Source organism: Dipodomys ordii, unplaced genomic scaffold, assembly GCF_000151885.1.
Source record: "Dipodomys ordii isolate 6190 unplaced genomic scaffold, Dord_2.0 Scaffold57, whole genome shotgun sequence".
Taxonomy (NCBI): domain Eukaryota; kingdom Metazoa; phylum Chordata; class Mammalia; order Rodentia; family Heteromyidae; genus Dipodomys; species Dipodomys ordii.
Genome location: NW_012267273.1, coordinates 7,164,545 through 7,187,690, shown reverse-complemented (window position 1 = coordinate 7,187,690; position 23,146 = coordinate 7,164,545). Strand labels below are relative to the sequence as shown.

Sequence of the window (23,146 nt, the reverse complement as noted above, 5' to 3'; positions counted from 1 at the left end):
GAAAATACCATACAGAGGAGTTACAATTACATGAGCAAGGTAATGAGTACATTTCTTATCAAGCATTATTGCCTCCTCCTTTGTTTCCCCTTCCCATACCTTCCCAACTCCTCCCACCCTGCTCCCACTTTGTGTCCTCCTGCCCCCCGCCAAAGTTGTAAAGTTCTTTTTTTGACATAACGTCTTGTACATCTCATTGTTGCAATGGGTCCACCTATATCCCTTTTTAAACAATTTGATTTTTTGCTTCCCCTCCACAAATTATACCAACATCAAATACAGTGAAAGCAGGTCTTATGCCATGGGGGAGGGCCATACAAAGTAACCAAGAAATCATCTTATAAATATGTTAGAAACAATTGCAAGAAAGAAAAAAAAAACATTTGAATCTTTATCTTGAGGTTCATTTTGCCTAACATCAACCTATCTGACCTTTTCTGCTTGTCCTAGACATATACTAGTAATTGCAAACAATGGAAACCATGGGACCTATGTTTCTTTGGGCCTGGCTTACTTCACTTAATATAATTTTTCCCAAATCTTTCCATTTCCTAATAAATGGGGCAATGTCATTCTTTCTTATGGAGGCATAGAATTCCTGTACCAGAATCAACTCCAAATGGATCAAAGACCTCAGAGTCAAAGCAGACACCCTGAAAACATTACAGGATGGAATAGGAGAAACCCTAGATCTTCTTGACACAGGCTGAAATTTTCTTAATAGAAACCCAGAAACACAACAAATCAAAGAAAGGTTGGACAAATGGGATTGCATGAAATTGCAGAGCTTCTGCATGGCAAAGGACATAGCTAGCAAGATAATAGAAAGCCCACGGATTCGGAAAAGATCTTCACTAGCCATACAACAGACAAGGGTCTCATATCTAAAATATACTTGGAACTCAAAAAATTACATCCCCCAACAACAAATCCTCAAGGAAACAATGGCCCAATAAATAAGTGGGCTAAAGACTTAAAGAGAAACTTCTCTGAAGAGGAAACAAGGATAGCCAATAAATAAGTGAAGAAATGCTCAACCTCCCTAGCCATAAAAGAAATGCAAATCAAAACAACATTGAGATACCACCTCACCCCAGTTAGAATGGTTAGAATCAAGAACTCTAATAACAACAGATGCTAGAGGGGATGTGGACAGAAGGGAACCTTGCTGCATTGTTGGTAGGAGTGTAAACTTGTTCAACCACTTTGGAAAGTAGTATGGAGGTTCCTCAAAGGACTCCACATAGAGCTCCCCTATGACCCAGCAATCCCACTTTTGGGCATTTGCCTGAATGATCACAAACAAAACCATACTGAAGCTACCACCACAACTCTGTTTATTGCAGCATTATTTACCATAGCTAAGATATGGAACCAACCCAGATGCCCCTCAGTAGATGAATGTATCTTTTAGCTTTTTTTTTTTTTCTTTTTGCTTATGTAGTGCTGAGGAATCGAACCTAGGGCCTCAGGCATGCAAGGCAAGTGCTCTACCACTGAGCCAACTTCCCAGCACCTGGATCTTTTAGCTTTTTAATTCAGGCTGACACTCTATCACTTAAGCTACAGCTCCATTTCTGTCTTTTTGCTGGTTAATGAGAGGTTAGAGTCTCATAGACTTTCCTGCCCAGACTGGTATTGAACTGAAGTTCTTAGTTTCAACCTCCTGAGTTGCTAGGGATTACAGGCACAAGCCACTGATGGCTAGCTTTATTTACTATTGTGTACCTTTAAAGTAAATATTGTATGTATTCCAACTTTTCACATAAAAACAAATAGCATAAAGAAAAATCACACCTTTTCCTTGAAGCAAAAATTCTGACCTTGGAAGGAAAAGGAAGGTGAATGCTATTTCAGTAATCAAGACCAAGACTTTTTTTTTGTTCTCTTCCTCTATTTTGATGTAGGGGAGGGGCCAGGCTTCTCTCATAGCACAGAAATTCACACTATAGAGAATAGCAAAAGTTTTCAGGCAAGTGTTTAGCACCAGAGTCTACCGTTTTAACAATTTTATTTTTATTGTAAAGGTAATGTACAGAAGGGTCATAGTTACATAAGTCAGGTATTAAGTACATTTCTTTTTGAACAGTGTCACCCCTTCCCGCATTTTCTCCCAGACTTTTTCCTCCATTGCCCGTTCCTTCCCTAAGTTGTACGGTTCATTTCCAACATAGTGTCTAGTGAGTATCACTGCTGAATTGGTTCATCAGATATACTTAATATACAAGACAAAAGGTACAGAAATCAAAACCAGTAACAAAAGGGGAAAAAACAGAAAAAAAAGAACCGCAAACAGTAAAATAAAAAGCTTCTTTTTTTTTATTGTGAAACTACTGTACAGAGGGGTTGCAATTACATGGGCAAGATAATGAGTACATTTCTTATCAAGCATTGTAGCCTCCTCCTTTGTTTACCCTTCCCATCCCTCCCCATCCTCCCCACACCCCCATTCAATCCTCCCCGCTACCCCCCCCGCCCGCACCAAAGTTGTAAAATTCATTTTTTGACATAACGACTTGTACATTGATTCTACTTCTTGTAGTTCATTTCAATAAGCCTCATTTTATATGATCATATGCACATAGCTATTGAGTCCTTGTGATTCTCTCCTAAGAATATCCACCTTTGTTCTCACTGTGTGAATATTTAGAGTCCTGTTTAAGTTATCTTGTCCAAATGTAATTTTTTGTCTTTTACTATCCATTGGGTTTACTTACAGATGTATAGGCACATTCCATGGAACCTATGTTTCTTTGGATCTGCCTTTCTTCACTTAAGGGCTGCTTCCTCAGAGTACTTGTTTATATAACATTGAAACTCTGCTGCATTCCCAGTTAAGCTTTATGGTGGCAAAGGCAGTGTGCACATTGCTTATCGTTGTGCCTTAGTAGGTAGACTGACATCTGATTTGTTAGAGACTGGTGATGTTTATTTGCTGGGCTGAATTTAACACTGAGGGAGATACTTTTGAACTGTAGTAATGGGGACTGTAAGTATTGAGGGAGGCCAAACAGTATCTAAATAAAATAAGTGAAATACTCTGGTCTCTGATACTTCAGAGAATGGAGGTGGTGCTCATAGAGGAAATTCTGTAGGATAATCAGAGGCAAAAGAAGAAAGAAAATGTCTGGAAGGGGTGGGATGAGGGTTGATAGCAAATATAGATGTATCAATTTACAGAGTATTAGTAACATAGATGTTGTATGGTTATCTTATGCCTGATTACTCATATATTAAATATTAATTACTAAATATGCCTAAGTACCGGGCATGTTCTTAACCATTATTGAACAAAGCATTAAGGATGCTTACTATATGGCAGATCCTTAAACACATCAGAGAATAAAAAGGACAAAAAACCATCCTATAGGTCCTTCATCTGGGGGAAGCAAAGGTACTGAACAAGTAATTACTCTGAGTTGTGATGAGGATTGTGTGGTTAATAGAACATTCTGGGTGTTGGTAACCTCAAGATTTAGATCCCCTTAAGGATAAGTGTGAGTTCTGAAGGGTGGAATTCTGGAAATGAGTAGAGAGTTAGACTCTTGCCTGTCTTTCACCTAGAGATGATCAAGCTTCAGCTGTCAGTTTGTACAAATGTAAAAGGAATGTGAAAGGAAAGAGGTATGAGACACTAGATGTGCTAACTGCAAAAATCCTGGAAAGTATTTTAAATAGTTCAGGCCTCGTTGAAAGGCAAAGAGAATCCTGAGCAAGAAAGAAAAGGGAGAGAGAGAAAGAGAGAGACAGAGAGAGAGAGACAGAGAGAGGAGAGAGAGACATGTACTACGAAGCTCTGAAAATATATATAGAAGTCTTAGCTACTATATCTATATCTATACTATATCTACGGAGAAGGAAGAGGGAAGAGCATAGGATGTCCTTTGAAAATACAGCAGCAAAAGTCACTGACCAGGGCATCACTGAAAGAAATGAAGGAGATAACCAACCATGATACTATTCCAGTAGTATACAAAGAACAGCGTTCCCAGTTGAAGAGTGTATAGGGATAATACTTCTTCGAAAACAGATTTCAAAGCTGGCACAACAGAAAGATGAGAAGTTTCCGCATCTGTTGAAAATTAATTCCACTGCACTCTTAAAAGCTCTTTGCATAGAACAGTGCTACTACTCAGAATGCAAATGTCTTAACTTGGGGAGCTGCCATTCCCAGCTTAATTCTACCCACGTGGTGCGAGGTGTCGTGGTGTATTAGTGGTTGTGAAAATGCACAATGTGACTGGGAGAGCCAAAACAAGAAAGAGCATTATACAAAATAAAACTAGGGAAGTGGGGGGGGGGAGGGAGGGGGAGGGGGTTGACAGGATCTAGGCAATTGGGCTTGCTGACCACATGAAAATTTGTTTTTTCATTCCATAATGTGAAATCACCATGGAATAACATGTGTAGATCTGTATCTGGAAAAGACTATTCTGTTTCAAAGTGGAAGGCACTTCAGAGAAGAGAAAGAATGAGTTCTATTTAGGAATTGTGTTTGGTTGTTCAGAGTAGTTTAAATATGGTGGCTTAAACAAAGAACCTTTTGTTATTATGGTGTTGGGGGAACCTAACGCAGGGTCTTGTGCATGCTAAGCAAGTTTTGTACCGCTGAGCTACATCCTTGGCCTGAACAACTTTTGTTTGTCTCACTGAGAAAGATACATAAAGTTTGGCTGTTGTAGCACTGGTTTAGCAGTTCAGATATTTGCAGTTCTCTTGCATCATGACTGGTCAATGATCGTGCAGTGTGCTCTACCTGAACAACAAAGCAGGGAAAACAGGAAGGGCCTATGGCTTTGGTGTAGCATCTTTACAGACTTTCTTAGAAGCGCTACAAAAAACACATCTCATTAGTCAACAAATTCAGGTACCATCCTATCTATGAGAAATTTTCCAAATGGGGAATTTTCTGGTAAGTGTCTATATCTGTTCTATTTTGCAATTAAAGTTTATACATTACCACTGCAATTTACTACAGCTGATAATATTGTCATAAAAATCTGTCTCCTAAAATTTTCTGATAATTCTCCTTTTCCATTCTGGAAAAAGATACATATTAACTCTGTTGGCTGTTTCTGACAATGAAAGAATTCAAATTTCTTAATTATCATCTGGCTTTTTTGTGTGTGGTGCTGGATTTGAATTCAGGGCTTCTTGTTTGCCAGGCAGACATTCTACCACTGGCATCACATTCCTAGCTTTTTTTGTTTTTTTTTCTTTAGTTAAGTTTCAAATAAGAGTCTCACATTTATGCCCAGGCATAAGTGAACCTTGATTCTCCTGACTAAAACATGATTAGTACCTATAGAATAAGTACACTTGCATCATGGCTTCCAAAGTTTCTATGACATAGACTTTATCTTTGTAACATTATCTCCTATTAATATGTTTCAAATGACCTAAACTTCAAATTAGGCTATCACCCTCCTTCAACAGGCCTGGTCCATCTCTGTTCTTCACAATGCTACCACTCCCTATTGGGGTTATATGAACATCATTAAGTTTATGTTTACAAAACCACAAATGCTTTCTTGATGCTTTAGGTTAATGGTAATGTGTCTACATCTTTCAATTGCAGATTGTGCTCTACCACTTCATAGCACCTGTCTACTCTTCCACTTGGCTATAGTCAACTCTTCATTATTTACTACATTTCAATTACTATGAATATAAAGATTAATTAGACCTTGCCTCCATCCACAAGTCTATCATGGAGAGTTTTAAAACAACAACAGTAGTAACTACAATATTGTCCCTCTTGGTTCAAATCCCAATTTCTGGATCTTGCATGTGGTAATGGCAAATTATTTTATCTTATGGTTGCCATAGGTCTTAAACTTGGGCCAGAGTAGTAGCCTACCCTCTGAGGACCCTTGAATTTCTAGTCTAGTTCTGTTTTGAGCCCTAGATTCAGAAAGGCAATAATCATATAAACATCTGTATTTGGACATTTAAGAGCATTTCCAAGTCAGTATGTTCAGCCTAAGTCTGTTTTACTCAGAATCTGGTACATTTCCTATATCTCCTGAATCATGTGATAGATCTGACAATCAGCAGTCACTAAGAGTCATTCTTTTTAACTTTTCCATCATTCTCCTAAGTCCAGATCCATAAGCAAGACCCAATACTTTTACCTGCAATCATTTGTTAAATATGTGTTTTTCTTTCACCTCTATCACTTCAATATGAGCTACAGAACTATTTATTTGGCTCTCTTTCTTCCTGACCTCTTCTTTCTTTCTCATTAAAAGATCCCAATTTGTATCTTTTAATGTATTCAAAAAATTATTCAAAAATTGTATTTTGTAGTCTTGTTAGTAATAGTCAGTAAACCATTAATGACAGGAAAGTCAAACAAGGTATTGTTGGAGGCCTAGGTATCAATGGGTTGGAGTGAGGTGAATGGAAGAGATGAATGAAGATGAAAATGGTCAACATATATACATGTATGGAAATAGAACTGTGAAACCTGTGGAAATTGTTTTAAGAAGATGGAATGAGGGGTGAGGTGAGTGATGGAGGGGGTGAGGTTAATGGGTACATTTTATGTATAGAAATGTCAGTCACTATGCTCTTCCTTCAACAACTAATATTAGCTAATAAAAGATGTGAACTAATAATGTTAAAAATAGAAGTGTAAAACTTTAGTGCATCTCAGACTTAACTAATGTGCTTTTTGCATAAGTCATCATGTCAAGTGTTTTGAAATTGGAGCAATGATGAGAAATGGTTATAATAGATAGGCGCAATCACTTCAATTTCTGGATTCTTATCACATGACTGTAAATTTAAGCTGAATTGTCTTCTTGGGTTCTAATCAACTGTATTTTTTTAATCAAAGAGCAGATTTATTTTGCTATTGTTTTGAATCTCTTTACATAGAACCACCACACATTAATGGATCTGAAGGATCTGGAGAGGTGTCAGTAATTGTCAATTATCCACTGGAACTTTCCTGCTTTGCTTCTGGAATCCCTACCCCTAAAATTGCCTGGATGAAAGATGGCCGGCCCCTCGCACACACCGATCAGGTGCAGACTCTACAAGGAGGGGCTCTTCTTCGAATATCTAGTACTCAAGTAAGTGTCAACGTTTATGCAATCATGTTATTCCAGATTAAACTTCTTTCTTGTACTATATTAGAATTGTTAGATACACTATGTCTTTTCATCTAAACACTTCAGAATTCTCTGCAACTTTACTAAGGGTAGATTTCTTTTATGATAGGCGTGTCTAGAAGGAAGACTAATACTAAACTCTGAAACAACAAGAGTCCAACTCATTAACTATTAAGTGTTTTCACAGATCTGTGTTAGTACATGTCCTGAAGCTTCTTAGCATCTTCTTAACCAGCAAGATGGAATCCAACATATGTTTATGTGATACTTCAAAGGGCACTTTTGATTTCCAATATGAACTAACAGGTGTAGATGTCTGAAGAGACACAGATTTTCAAACAGTGATCAATTTAAAATTGACTACAACCTTTAGTTTAGGCAAGCTTTATACTACAGATTCTTTGTGCCCTAAGATTCATTTGCAAGCTGAAAAAAAAAGATACTTTTACATATACTGGGAAAGACATAGTCTAACATTCTATGCCTAGTCTAGTGTCACAAAAATATGTGTTTCAAAAGAAGGAGGGAAAAGGCACAATTTTTTCTCTTGTTATCATAATCATCACTCTGCTCAACATAGAATAAGAAATTTGTTATATGTAATTTGTTGTTTTACTGACAAAGAGGAAAGAAAGAAAATCGCAAGATTGCAAGACAGCTGTTTTATAAATTGTCTAGTGTTCAGCCTTGGGCAACATATTCTTGACATTTTTTTGCCAGTCCTGGGACTTTTGCTCAAGACTAGCACTCTACCACTTGAGGCACAGCACCACTTCCAGCTTTTTCTGCTTATGTTGTACTGAGGAATCAAATCCAGGGTTTCATGCATGCTAGGCAAGCACTTTACCACTGAGCCCCATTCCTAGCCCACTTGGCATTCTTTTGTGAATCTTCACCCCCAGTTTACAAACTCAGGGAAAAAATACAGAGAAATTAAGTATATGTCTGCCAAAGACTCACCATTGCTCAGTGATGGAGCTGGGTCTTGAGCCTGGCTTGTGAAGTCTAGCCAATGGATTGCATCACAGTTTATAGCTAGTGTCCTAGCAAACAAACACTCATTTCCTCTTACATCTCCCTTCCAAACACTGCATAAAGCTAGGTTAAGCTGTCATACCCCTTTCTGAATCAAAACCCTGCAACAAGTTTTTCTCTGTCTTACAGACATAAAATTACACACAAAATCCAGGTAGATAAGAAATAAGAAGAAGACAATTAAAATTGCATTGAAGCAGAATATTAAATATGAGCAATTTTGAAGACATCTCTTGATTCCACTGATTCTCTCCTAGTGTTTTTAATGCATTTTTAATTGTTATTGTAAAGGTGATCTGTAGTGGGGTTATACTTATATAAGTCAGATAAAGAGTACATCACTGTTTGAACAATGTCACCCCCTCTCCCAGTGCTTCCCTCCCACACCACCCACAAGATGTATAGTTCATCTTCAACGTAGTGTCTAATGAGTATCACTGATGCATTTATTCACCATTTGCCCCACTGTTGCTGTGTGCCCCCTTACCCTCCCAAAGACAAATAAGACAAAAGGAAAAGAAGACAAAAACAGCAACAAAGAAAAAATCCTCATTTCCATTTCCTGGAGTTTATTTCAATAAATATTATTTTATAGGCTCTGATGCACATAGGTATTAAACCTTTGTTATGTTGCTCTCCTAAGAATCTTATCCTCATTTGGTCTCACTGTGGGTGAATGCCTAGAGATCTGTGTAATTTATCATGGTCTAGTGTATTTTTTTAAACCATCCAGTGTGTTTAGTTATAAATTTATAGGCATATTCTAGCTACCACATATGAGAGGAAACCTATGTTTCTTTGGGTCTAGATTACTTCACTTAACACATTTTTTCCCAAGTCTTTCCATTTCCTTATGAATGGTATAATATCATTCTTTTTAATGGATAAATAGAAATCCATTGTGTATATATACCACATTTTCTTGATCCATTCAACCACTGAGGGGCATCTGGGCTGAGTCCCAGAACCTCCTTACTGGTTTCCAAAGTGACTAATCAAGTTTAATAGTAAAGTTTCCTTTGGCCACATCCCCACCAGCATTTGTTATTGTTAGTTTTCTTGATAATAGCCATTCTAACTGGTATAAGGTAGAATCTCAATGTTGTTTTGATTTGCATTTTTTATGGCCAGAATTGAACATTTCTTCATGTGTCTATTGACCATTCTTATTTCTTCTTTGGAGAAGTCCCTAAGTCTTTAGCCTAATTATTAATTGGATTGTTGTCTCTTTGAAGGTTCATTTTGGATGGTTAATTTTTTGAGCTCTAAGTATATCTTAGAAATCAGGCCCTTATGCATAATTGGTAAAAAAAAAAAATCTTTTCCCATTCTGCCATGTAGGAACTCTTCAGCTCAATTGAATCCCAATTATCCAGTCTTTGATTTGTTGTGATTATTTAGGAGTTTTTGACTTGTGCCAAGGAGCCCTAGTGTTTCCCCTACTCTGTCCTGTATTATTTTTTATGGTATCTGGCCTTACATTGAGGTCTTTGATACATTTTGAGCTGATTCTGTTACAGAGTGATATATAAGGATCTAGCTTCAGTTTTCTACATGTGAATGGCAAATTTTACCAGCCCCATTTGTTGAACAAGCTGTCTTTCTTCCAACTTTTGTTTTTGGCTCCCTTATCAGATATTAAGTTGCTATAGGTCTGTGGGTTCATTTCTGAGTCTTCTTTTCTGTTCCATTGATCCTAATACCTATTCTTGTGCCAGTACCAAGCTGTTTATTTATGACTATGGCGTTGTAATAGAACTTGATGTTTGGTATTGATATTCCTCAAACACTGTTCTTTCTACTAAGGACTGTCTTTGTTATTTGAGATCTTTTATTATTCCATATGAAATTTGGGATTGCTTTCTCTATTTTATTGAAGAATGTTATTGGAATTTTAATGGGTATTGTGTTGAATTTGTAAATTATTTTGGACAATATTGCCATTTTCACAATGCAATTCTTCCAATCAAGGTGAATGGAAGGTTTTTCTATTTCCTTGAATCTGCTTTAATTACTTTTTTCAGATTTTTAAGGTTTTTACAATAAAGGTTCGTCAAATGTTTGGTTAGTTCCTAGGATTTTTTTGAAGGTTATGGAGTTGCTTTCCTGATTTCAATCTCAGCCTTCTCATTGTTGGCATACAGAAAAGCTATTGATTTTTGTGGATTGATTTTATACCTTGCTATTTTGCCAAGTGTCAGATCAGCTCAAGTAACTTGGAATGGAATATAGGGTTCTTCATGTACAGGATCATATGATCTGCAAGAGGGATTTTCCTTCTTCTTTCTCTATTCAGATTCTCTTTGTGTTTTTCTCTTGCCTAATTGCTCTTGCTAGGAATTCTGGTAGTTTATTGAAGAGTATCTTTGTGTTTTGAACATAGCTCTGTTTTAGTACTTACCCCAGTCTATTGTACTTAAATGAACTTTGTATTTATCTGCACATAATGGATGCTTTGCAAATTCTAGTATGGAAAGACATAAGTTTCCTAAAATATCTTCTATCTAATTTATTCTCAGGGGAGAATGAGACCATTCTGCCACCAACTAGATTGAAAACGTTCATATACTCTATCTCCTTGTAAGCCATAACACATGTCAACAATTCTGCAGAACAATCTGAAGACATGTGATTGATTATAATTTTTAACTCCCTATTAACAGAGCACATTTTAGAAATTGTAACTGCAAATAGTGCCAGTGGGTATCCACAAAGAGTTTGGCGGAAAATCTTTCCCAGAGGAGGCAAAGGTTCAGAGTAGCCAGCCATGTATGATGGTTCAAGATTGGCCAAGAGGAGAAAAATGGAGGGGGCAATATTGATTTGGAATGACCAAGAGTTCCTAATGAAACATTTTCTTTAGAGGTTTTAAAAATATAATGAGAAATTCATAAATTATTCTCTGGGAAATGATACACAATTTAAAAAAAATCTTAATTAAAAGAAGCTCAGGAGAGAGTTGCTCTAAAATATATTTGACTATTTTTCCAGACATTCTATATCTAAATTTTTCAAAAGAATTTTTGCAGCTTTTCCATAACCTGTAAAGTCAATTTTCAATTCAAGATTGTTAAAAATCCCAATATTTTAGGAATGTTCAGTAATAAAATAAATGAAAACAGGCCTTTGCTACTTTTACCCAATCCATTTTTCACAGCAGAAAGGACACTCATTTTCCAGCATATTCTCTACATATGCTATTGTTATACAGGACTTTGATCATGAGATACAGAGATGCCACATTTTGAGAGGTCAACTTTGAGAGGTTTAATTAGAAAGCCAGTGACTTCAGGAGGACACATGTCCCACAAAAATTTGCAGCCTCAGATGTGCTTAATACTGTTGGGAAATTGAGCCATGAGGGTAGTAAAGAGAGAGCAGAAAAACTATTTCAACAATCCTGATCTACTCCACTGGAGAGCTGTATAGGGCGCCATAGTGACTCGAGGAGTGTCAGGAGACAAGAAGCATGGCACAAAATGGAGACTGAGCTGGTTGGGGCCTAAATAAGGTCATGGTAAGGTGCAGGGTCAAAAGGTGCTCATGAGTTCATGGTATAGTTCTGGCAGGTCCAGTAACCTATTATTCAAGTTCCTGCCCGTGCCTCTAGGAATTCAGGCATGCCTATCACTGTGGATGGGACTTCACCTTCATCCACCAAGAAACCAAGATGACTCTAATTAGAAGCAATTCCCTACCATCTGCCACGTTGCCAAGATGGTGCCAGTTAGACCTAGTGCCCTTATTGCATTGTGTGTGTACAAGGCAAAACATAACTAGTGAAGGTTAACTTCCAGTAGAAACCAGGCAGTTTTTGTCAGATAATAGTAGATTCTGCTGTCAGTCTGGCCTTATTTATAAACAACATCTTACCATTTTATTTTGTCATGCCAAAGATTAAACTGTTCACCAAAAGTGATGTGTTTGATTTCAACAACTTCATATTTTGTCTTAATAAATATATTTTACTTTCTTCTTTAAGACTATCATGTATTTCTTCAATCGACATTGGATGTCTAGTCTATTGTATGTGGCATTAGGTCATTTTTAGGTCAAATACTAAAATCTATTTAAAATACAGCTTCACATGTAATAGAGCTGTTAAGCACTGCTTAGTATCTGAATATTGATAAAAAGTATTACTACTAATGATAAGTTTAATATAGTTTCTATGCTTCCTTAATGATTTTGCTCAAGATAGGATTTAACACCATGTTAATGTTGTGCAATTTCCTTATTTGGGTTTTGTAGGTGGAGGATACAGGAAGGTACACATGTCTGGCCTCCAGTCCTGCAGGCGATGACGACAAAGAATACTTAGTGCGAGTGCATGGTAAATCGGCAACAAGTCCTATGTTCTAGCTACACGCTCATAACCCAAAGTTACGATACAGAACGCAGCATATAACACTTGTTTTAAATTAAGAAATGCATATTTTACAAATATAATTTTTCTACTTTTCATTAGCATCAATTAATTTTACAGGGAGTTTCATTTTGACATGTGCATATAACGTATCAGACTTACTCCCTCTGTCCACTCTTCTCATGGCCCCCAATCCTCATCCCTGACCAGTACCAACAAGCAAAATGAACATTTGTTGATTATTGATAGATCAGATGCTTTACGTTACATTTATTAAAAGTGCTTGATGTCTTCCATTCATGTCTAGTACCCCCTAATATTGTGGGAACTGGTGAACCCCAGGATGTGACTGTGGTACAGAACAGACAGGTGACACTGGAATGCAAGTCGGATGCAGTTCCCCCTCCTGTCATTATGTGGCTCAGAAATGGAGAGCAGTTGCAGGTAAGCCTTTTGCAGAAGTTCAGTTTTAAGACAAAAATGGCTATAGAGCCTTTGTGAGGTGGTAAACACAGAAATATCTGTGAATGGATCCTTGTGTCCATTGTGCCACGGGAACTGAGCCCATATTCATGCCTCAACTTCCCTGAGGTCATTGAAATAGTTCCCAGGGATTTTGATACTACTATAAAGATTGTAATACCAAGAAATACTAGTATATTACTCGAATGCTATAAAACAACATTTTATTCTCTTTTCCTAACACCGTGATAAGTGTCGAAAGGTTGGGTGTGGTACAAGTGGTAGAAACGCTCCTAGGAAGCATGATGTCTCAAGTTCAAAAATACAATAATTAATGATAAATTTTATTTATTGGGTCTAGGCAACACCTCGAGTGAGAATCTTATCTGGAGGGAGATATTTGCAAGTTAACAATGCAGATCTAGGAGATACGGCCAATTATACCTGTGTGGCTAGCAACATTGCAGGAAAAACCACAAGAGAATTTATTCTCACTGTAAATGGTAAGAAGGATTATTCATTGTTTCACTATTAAAAAAATTTAATCAAAGGCATTCAAAGAGATGGCATGATTTTTCAGGAGCTTATCAAGTAAATCTTCCAGGTTATGTTATTTATTTTGAAAATAAAGCCACACATAGTACTTGTTACTTGTCAGAATATTACAAACAGTTTCCAAAAGACATAGAGATAGACATTTTCCCTTATTCAAGTTAGAGCCACTGATAAATGAGTCCACCAAGTCTTTGAATGAAAAATGGACCATCATTTAGATCACCTTTACTGGTAGTGGCTTGAGAAAATGCTCTATATGTTCCTAGTATTGATGTTTTGTCAAATACTGCCAAGAGTTCTGTAATTTTCTTAAATATGACATGTAAATATCAATGCTTGCCAGAAATGTAGAAAGAAAAGCAGACTTTTTCCCAAAAATAGTCCCCTTGGATTTTTAATATGTGACATTTTACAGGATAATTAGATGACCCACACAACTAATACATTTAATACAAAAATTAAAATTCAGTCTTTCTTTTCCCACATGAAGTCAGTGATTAACAAAATCCATGTTCTGAGACTTCTGTGATGAATAACAGATGTGTTTTCTGCAGCACCAGCCCACTTTCTGTTCTTGATTTGAAGTGAACTTGTTCCAGTGTTAACATTCTCTGACCATTATTTGGCCAAAGAGAAATAAGAAATATCATCTCTAATTTGCATCATACCAGAGCAGTTTCTTATTCAAGTTTCTCTCACAGAGATCTAGATTTCATACACCATATCAGGGATTTCAAAATTTCCTCCCCATCTACTCTTTATTTTTAAACATAGAGTATCTTCAGTAAGACTCCATCGATTAAACTTCAGTTCTATTTATACTAACCTAGCTTAGTGTAGACACAACTAAACACTTCACTCAAAGCTCTCATTACATCGTCAAACTTTTCCTGGAGGTTATATTATTTAGTATAACTAGATTGTTATGTTTATTTCTTCTTCAGTTCCTCCAAACATAAAAGGTGGCCCGGAGAGTCTTGTAACTCTGTTAAATAAGTCGACTGTGCTGGAATGTCTCACTGAAGGTGTGCCAGTCCCAAGGGTAACATGGAGAAAGGATGGGTCTGTTCTTTCTGGGGACCATTCAAGGTAACTGTTCTGGAAAATAAACTAAAACAGAAATCTTTAAGTCTTCATTGCTAATGTTGTAAATGCATTATTGGTATTATTATGTTTACAATTAATTTTTTCATACCAATAAGAGGAATGCTTAATTCCTAAGGCTAATAGTTACAATTACATCTGCCTAATGATTACAATTCATTCAAGATCACAGCCTGTCTGCTATGTACCATTGCATTGTATCCTTTTGTTAGGGAAGGGTTTGAGCTCAGGACTTTGAGCATGGTTGTTTTGCTTGCTTGTGGCTAGTTCTCTACCACTTGAGTCACACCTACAATCTAGTATTTTGCTGGTTAATTGAGGATGGGTTCTTGTGGACTTTTCTGCCTGGTCTGATTTCTAACAGTAATCCTCCCATCACAGCCTCCTGAGTAGCTAGAATTACATGCCTGAGCTACCGATGCCCAGGATACTACATCCTCCTTTTCTACCAAGTGTCATTCAAATGTTAAGTATCATCCAAAGCAGAAAAAAGCCTAAATAGATTTCACTGAGTCTTTTAAATGGCTTTTCAATAAAGAATAGAGAAAAGGCCAATTCAAGGGAACTCATCTTTCTTGTAGGTACTCCATCTTGGAAAATGGATTTCTTCATATTCAATCAGCACATGTCGCAGACACAGGACGGTATTTGTGTATGGCTACCAATGTGGCTGGAACAGCTCGTAGGAGAATAGACTTACAGGTCCACGGTAAATATACACTTAAAAGCAACATCTGTGCTCTGGGTAAAAGTGTTTTTTGATCACTTAAAGGAGTGAATTCTAGGCATTCACACATAGTGAGACCAGAGGATTAGTCTTAGGAGAACACAAAGGTGCAATACCTATGTGCATCTGGTCATATAAAATAATATTTATTGAAATGAACTATAGAAAATGAAAACAAGAAGTTTCTTTGTTAAAAGAAAGGGGGTATGGAGATGAGAAGGTGGCTTAGTGGTAGAGTGCTTGCCTCGCATGCATGGGGCCCTGGGTTTGATTCCTCAGCATCACATAATCAGAAAAAGCTGGAAGTTGTATTATGGCTCTAGTGGTAGAGCACTAGCCTTGAGCTGAATTGCTGAGGGAAAGCACCCAGGCCCACAGTTCAGGCCCCATGACCAACAAAAAAGTCGGGGGGGGGGGGAGTTTGTAAAGGCCTTTGGTATGGAAAGCTATTTAAACACATTACCTTATATTGTGGACAAACACAACCCACACTTCCCCCTTAGGATAGTTTATATCATCACAGCACAATTTAAATCCACAGTGCTCTGTGGTATTATGTCTATGAGACAAGTTACCAGGGATGAAATTTAGTTCAGCAGATGCTTCAAATGCCATCCTGTTTGCTGAGTGTGTTTTCTTCTGCTTCCATGACATTGTCCTAGTTCCTCCATCTATTGCTCCTGGTCCTACCAATATAACTGTCACAGTAAATGTCCAGACTACCCTGGCTTGTGAGGCGACAGGGATACCAAAGCCATCCATCAGCTGGAGGAAAAATGGCTATCTTCTTAATGTGGATCAGAATCAGAATTCATACAGGTAAGAATAATTGATTCATTTTTAAAATGCTTTCAGTTTTAATTGAGATGGTGATTTTACATAGTCATGGGGTACAATGTGACATTTCAATATATATATATATATATATATATATATATGTGTGTGTGTATATATGTATACATATATATATATATACACACATAGAGAGAGTGTATATTTGTCAGATCAGAGTAACCAGAATATCACTTCAGACATGTATTAAAGCTTTGTATTGTATCACAGTTGCATTGATTTGTCCTTTGTCCTTTATTGTTTCCCTTCCCTTCCCCAATTCATCTAAATGCATACATAAGACACAGGGTACCAAAAGCAAATATAGTGACAACAGGGGATAAACCAAAGAAAAAAATTAAAGAAAAAAGTAATCATTTCACACAGTACATTAACAACAACAACAAAGAAAAACCTTTTGTTTCCATATCTTGGAGTTCATTTTGATAAACATCATATGATATGAACATATGCACATGGCTATTGAGCCTTTGTGATCCTCTCCTAAGAATGTCTGCCTTGTGTGAATGTTTGAAGTCCTATTTAATGTATCATGTGTAAGTGTAATTTTTTTTGTCTTTTACCATTCATTGTCATTACTTGTAGATTTATAGGCACATTCTAATTACTGCAAATGAGGGAAGAGGTTTTTGTTTTTGTTTTTGGTGTTTTTCTTCCTTTGTTGCACTTCCTCCTTTGATTACTGTACCTTTTGTATTATGCTGTAAGTTAATCTGTCTTTGGGAGGGTAAGGCAGAGCACAAAAATGGTGGGACAAAGGGTGAAGAAATGTAACAGCATACTCACTAGACACAATGATGAAAATGAACTACATAACTTGTGGGGGAAGAGGATTGGGAGGGAAAAATCAGGGAGAAAACAAGGGAAGAGTAACTGTTCAAAAAGATAGGTCCACATTACCTGATTTATGTAACTGTAACCCCTCTGTACATCACCTTTACAATACAAAGAAAGAAAAAAATCTCATTGAAAAACCCCATCTACTGTTTAGAAACAATTATTTGTTTTAAGAACCAGTATTTTACCTCTTTCACTGGGGACAGCAAATATATAAGATGTAAGAAAGGAGAGAATACTTTTCCTTAGTGCAAGATTAGGTTTCCAACCTAAAGTATTTTTTGTGAATTAAAGCAACCACTTTTCTATTTATAAGCCTGTGAGTGACTGTCAGTGAGGTCTGTAGGATTGAATTTTAATCCTACTTCATTTCGTTAGCCCCTTTTGGAATTTCATAAAAATAAAGGATAAAACCATCATTTGTTAAAAGACAGGAAAAGATAGGGAGGGAGGAAGGGAATGTGGAAGGAAGGAAAGGGAAGAAAAGGGAAGGGAGGAAATTTATACTTGTACTTTAAAATACAATATAGATGTTTTGGCAATATGAGTGAAAGAAAAATACAGCATTTTCTGCCTTTGTATTGCATTCCTTCAGCTTTACTATCATAGTTTATAATAGGGTAATGCATTTGTAAAGGCTTGCCTTTGAGTCATTGAGAATTTCTAGCAGTTTAAGGGAACCTCTTTTTTGACATGTCAGTTGCACTAATAGATAATTATCCTGTCAAATGATTTTCTATAGTGCTAAAAAATGCTGTCATAGATCTAATTTGACAGATGCAAAAATCTGACATACTAGGATATCTAAAGCTAGGCATGTTCAATGGAAGCACTCTTTCTCACCCTTCTAATTTTCTGACATTGAGAATAACTTAAAAGGACATAATGTAGAAGATGAATAAAAAGTTATGTCAATATATTTCCATTAAACCAAATATTTCTATCAGTGTACACTTTGAAGAAAGTCAATATTTACTTATATTGATTTTAAATTGTGTATGTGTGTTGTCATTAAAAACTCCTAAGCATTTGAAGATCCAGATTGATTTAATTTTGAAATGGTTAGAAGAAACAGATGGCTGAGATGTATGGTATAGAATACAGATGCAGATAGACAGATATACTATATTGTGTACATAGGGTATAATACATACATACACACACACACACACACACACACACACACATATATATATATATATACGTATATACACACAAAGTGCATATACTATACATTCTCAAAGGGGCCATCACAAATAAGGACATAGGTGAAATAAAAGAGACACACAGAAGTTTCCCTTCTGCCAGTAGAAAGAATAGCCTGAAAAGTGTTGTACAACTTAAGGATAATTTATGGTATGCATTTTGGATGGGCCAGGAATATATTCCATGACTAATAAACAATGGCAAGCCTCACTGAGCTCACAACACTTTATGTGTCATAGGAGAGCAAGTTTGATCATGATATCTGCATTCAGCAAATGCAAGCATCCCTCTTCAGGCAATCCTGCCAGCCAACTGCTTCCCATTAATGTCAAGTTTGTGACCCTCTGCCATATAAAAGACTTTGATGCACTGTTTGCATGAGCTAAATGATGCTCATTTTAACATGAAGGAGATGCTCCATTGCTTTTAATTAAAGACACATCACTGTGTTGTACCAGCTGAAAAAACATACAGGAATTCAGAGACAGGATCTCATGCTTTGAAATTTCTCTTCTAGGCTCCTTTCTTCGGGTTCACTAGTAATTATTTCCCCATCTGTGGATGACACCGCAAGCTATAAGTGCACTGTGACAAATGATGCTGGGGAGGATAGGAGAACCATCAATCTCACTGTCCAAGGTATCACAGCTTAGCAAGTAGATAGAAAGGAATTATAGGTGGTTATTGTGGTTATAGGTTCATGCCTCTAATTCCAGCTAGTAGAGAAACAGAGATTGGGAGTATTGCAGTTTGTATCCAGCCTGAGAAAGTAAAAGCATACAGTGGCGGCAAACCATATGTAATCCCACCTACGTAAGTAACACAAATAGGAGGATTTCCATTTATGCTAGCCCTAGGCCAAAAGCATGAGCCCCTATCTGAAAAATAATTAAAAATAACTGAAGTAAAACGGCTGCTCATGTCATAGTTCGTGTGGTAGAGCACACTCCTAGCAAGAGTGAGGTCCTGAGTTTAAACTGCAATACCACCAAAAGGAAGGGAAAAGAAAGGAAGGAAAGGGGAGCAGAGGGAAAGGAAAAAGATCATAAAGGAAAAGAGAAATGAAATGAGAACAAAAAGAAGAGAAAGGAAAGATCAGAAAAGTCTTCAAATGCTTCACTTCATTATTCCACTACTTCGTCCATGGATTTCCTTTTCTATTTACCTAGCATTCACTGCTAATGTAGTCAGTGTAGTGTAGAGTAGTATAGTATAGTTTGGAAAAGTGTAAGTGTTGGGGAATGTTTACCGTTTCCTTTTTGTCCTTGCTATTGCTTTAGTTCCACCTTCCATAGCTGATGAGCCCACAGACTATTTGGTAACCAAACGGGCCCCAGCAGTAATTACCTGCACTGCTTCAGGTGTGCCATTTCCATCAATTCACTGGACCAAAAATGGTGTAAGACTGCTTCCCAGGGGAGATGGCTATCGGATTCTGTCCTCAGGTAAGACCAGGCTCAGTGATTCTTTACCTGCTGATTGCATGGGTTACTAATGAATGGTGGAACCTGTCCTTTAATTCACCAGAGTAAAAAAGACATATAGTTGGATCTCTAAACTTAAGTATCTGGTAAAAACAACAAACAAATATGTAATTAAGGAAGAAAGGAGAGTATGGAAAATAAGAAAAAATAGAAGAAGGAGTTGAAGAAGGGGGAGGAGGGAAAGAAAGGAGAGAAGAGGAAAGGGAAGTGTGAATAGGAGGAGGAGGAAAGTAAAGGGAAGGGGGAAGAAGAAGTCAAGGAAAAGGAATAGGAAGAAGGGGAGGAAAATAGCTAATACTCATCTGAATGTAATGAGAATGACCACTGGCATATGTGTGTATCTCTCATAAAGTTAAAATTTGGCAATTTGCTTCTTAATTGTAAGTCATACTTTTTCACTGGCCAAGTAAAATACTTAAAAACGTTTAGTACCTTAGACAGGCAATATGCTCTAGGAGGTTGTTGAAGCTGTAAATCTAAGGCAGGGTGCTTGGTTTCAATTTAGCAGCAAAGGTCAAATGCTGACTCTGTAATTGTCAATTTTTGATAGTCATGGGGACCATTATTGATACAGCAACATATGAAATTGAGGTGATAAAAATAATAAACTACCTGAAAGTATTGGCAATTCATGCTCTGAAAACCTACCCAGCTCTGAGTAGGTACACTAGGGATGAACTAAAGCAGTAGCTAATATCCTGGTGTTTCCTGAGTATGAGCATATTATTCTAACAGAATATATATGTTCTAATAGAGAGGGAAAAAGATGTATTTAGGCAAATTATTTTAATTGTCATGGGACCCTGGACAATTCAAATTATAAAACCAAGCTACACCCCCTACAGCATAATCACAAGGTTTTATCCTATGAAAATGGCTTAGCATTTTCTCAAAATGTTAAGCAGCATTACCATAAACTCAACAACTCTAGTCCTGGGTGTTACGCAATAGGTGTGAAAGTATATCTCTACACAATCACTTGTATGCGGATGAACATAAACACTCATTAGCAACAGTCAAAAAAGTACAAACAATACAAATATCTATCAATCTATGAATGGATAAACAGGATGTGGTTATTTCTACAAAATAACATTCTATATGGACTGTGAGAAAAAGAAGAGGTGGCACTGTTCAAAAAGAAACATACTCATTACCTGACTTATGTAATTGTAACCCTTCTATATATCACCTTTACAATAAAAATTAATACATTTTAAAAATACAAAATTTTAATAAAATTTTAAAAAATAAATCAAATTCTATGTAGCAATGAAAAGGAACAAAATATGACACATGATTAAACAAAGGAACTTCAGAAACATCATGCTCATAGAAATGTTGATACAAAAACCACATTGTATATGACTCCTTCTGTAGGAAGTGTTTAGAAAAGACAAATCTACAGACACAGGAAATAGCTTAATGATGGCCTAGCATGTGGCTGGGGGTTTGAAGTGACTATAAATGATCACCAGCTTTCTTTGGTAGTAGAGGATGGAAATGTTCTAAAATTTGATTGTTCTGATAGATATTCAACTCTGAAAATACACTATAAATTACTAAATTATACATTTCAATGGGTAGTGTTTGTGGTATGTAAATTATGCACCAAGAACGCTGTTATTAATAGTAAAATCAAGCTGTGCTCTTCACTTCAGGAAGTACAAATAATATAAAGAGTAAAATACAGTCAACCCTGCTGGGTGAAGAAAACACAAAAAATGAGAGCTATAATTTATTGCACTGTACATTAAATATTTTTTCTATTCAGGAACAATTGAAATATCAGCCACACAATTAAATCATGCAGGAAGATATACTTGTATTGCTAGGAATACAGCTGGCTCTGCACACCGACATGTAAGCCTTCATGTCCAAGGTATGGAAGGATATTTACTCATGAAAACATTGCTGGGTGGGTTAGGTTATCACTAAATAGTCAAGATCTTGGCTAGTGTGTGAAGTCCAGTGTCTGATCCCAGGGAGGGAGGGGTGAAAGGAAAGAGAAGGAGGGAGAAATAGAAAGGGGAAGAAGGAAAGAGGAAAGGAGAAATATGTCAGGACTTGTTGAGTTTGGGATTTGGTGTGGTTTGGTTGTACATTTGACTTTTTTTCCAAGTCAAATCTATTTTTTAAAGATGGCACTGTCTAGAATTATAAACCACAGTAGAATCTTAGGATATGAAAGGCCGGGAGTTATTCCTTTTTCTTCTGGGATTTTTATAATCTGTTCTTGTTTGTAATCTTCTGATACAGTTTTTCTAGGAAGGTACAAGGAATGTAATAGGACCAAACTGTACTTTTCTCTTGAATAATCAAATCGCTAAGATTTAGAAACTGTATATATGGGTGTAGGAAGATCAAAAGGACAGTAAACTGCTATGCCTTTAACTAGTGCTATTCTCTTTGTCTATTGGCTTTTTTAGAACCTCCAGTCATTCAGCCCCAGCCCAGTGAACTAGATGTCATTCTAAACAATCCCATTTTACTACCTTGTGAGGCTACAGGGATACCCAGCCCTTTCATTGGTTGGCAAAAAGAAGGCATCAATGTGGTCTCCTCAGGTATCTACCACTATTTCTATTGTTTAAAAGGAAAGCACAGCCCACTCAATGGCTTGCAGTTTAGAAGTCAGTATGATCTTTAAGTGAAAGTCATTCCCTTCACTCTGCTTTCTGTCGCTATGATACAGGCAAAAATCATGCAGTTCTTCCCAGCGGCAGCCTGCAGATCACCAGAGCTGTTCGAGAGGACTCAGGCACTTACATGTGTGTGGCTCAGAACCCAGCTGGGACAGCCCTGGGCAAAATCAAGTTAAATGTCCAAGGTACCAGAATATTTCATGGCTTTGACTTCAACGCTCTGTGTCACGTGGATACTAAATATTTATATATCTGAAGTGATGATGCTGTATCTCCCTAATATTTCTCAACTTTCTTAGTTTGCATTATTCTACTTGTTTTTCTCTCTCCTTTATTAAGAAGACAGTTTAATGCATTTCCTTTGTTCACATTGTCTAAGAATAATGAGGTATCCATCCCACTTTTAACTTCTGTGAAATTTCACTTGGTAGAGGGGTCCCTTCCTTAGCTATATTTTAGCTCTTGATGATTTTACTTACCCAGAGCCAACCAGTCAACCATATTTCAGAAAATATGAAATGGAAACTTGTAGAAATAAGTAACTCTGGAATTTTCAATGGTATACTCTAACAAATAGTAGGATAAAATGTCATCTGTAATGGGCAGCATCTTTGCCTTAGTAGCTCTCTTAGTTATCCAATCATCACAGCAGAACAGTGCTTCTGTTTAATCCTTCTTTACATTAATGATGGCCTCAAAGCATATAAATAATGATATTGGGGGCCAGGCACCATGGCTCACACCTATAATTCCAG

The 23,146-nt window shown here is 36.8% G+C and overlaps 1 protein-coding gene across 1 annotated transcript in view; it reads left to right on the top strand.

The window, feature by feature from the left end:
- The window catches only part of Hmcn1 (hemicentin 1), a 450,607-nt gene that overhangs the window by 367,131 nt on the left and 60,330 nt on the right, over positions 1–23,146 (top strand). The window contains exons 66-77 of the mRNA XM_013021737.1: positions 6,883–7,079; positions 12,405–12,486; positions 12,827–12,963; positions 13,343–13,484; positions 14,481–14,625; positions 15,222–15,349; positions 16,030–16,186; positions 18,780–18,901; positions 19,543–19,707; positions 21,521–21,628; positions 22,176–22,313; positions 22,442–22,576. Coding sequence (XP_012877191.1) covers positions 6,883–7,079; positions 12,405–12,486; positions 12,827–12,963; positions 13,343–13,484; positions 14,481–14,625; positions 15,222–15,349; positions 16,030–16,186; positions 18,780–18,901; positions 19,543–19,707; positions 21,521–21,628; positions 22,176–22,313; positions 22,442–22,576 — 1,656 coding nt within the window. The remainder of the gene's footprint in view (positions 1–6,882; positions 7,080–12,404; positions 12,487–12,826; positions 12,964–13,342; positions 13,485–14,480; positions 14,626–15,221; positions 15,350–16,029; positions 16,187–18,779; positions 18,902–19,542; positions 19,708–21,520; positions 21,629–22,175; positions 22,314–22,441; positions 22,577–23,146) is intronic.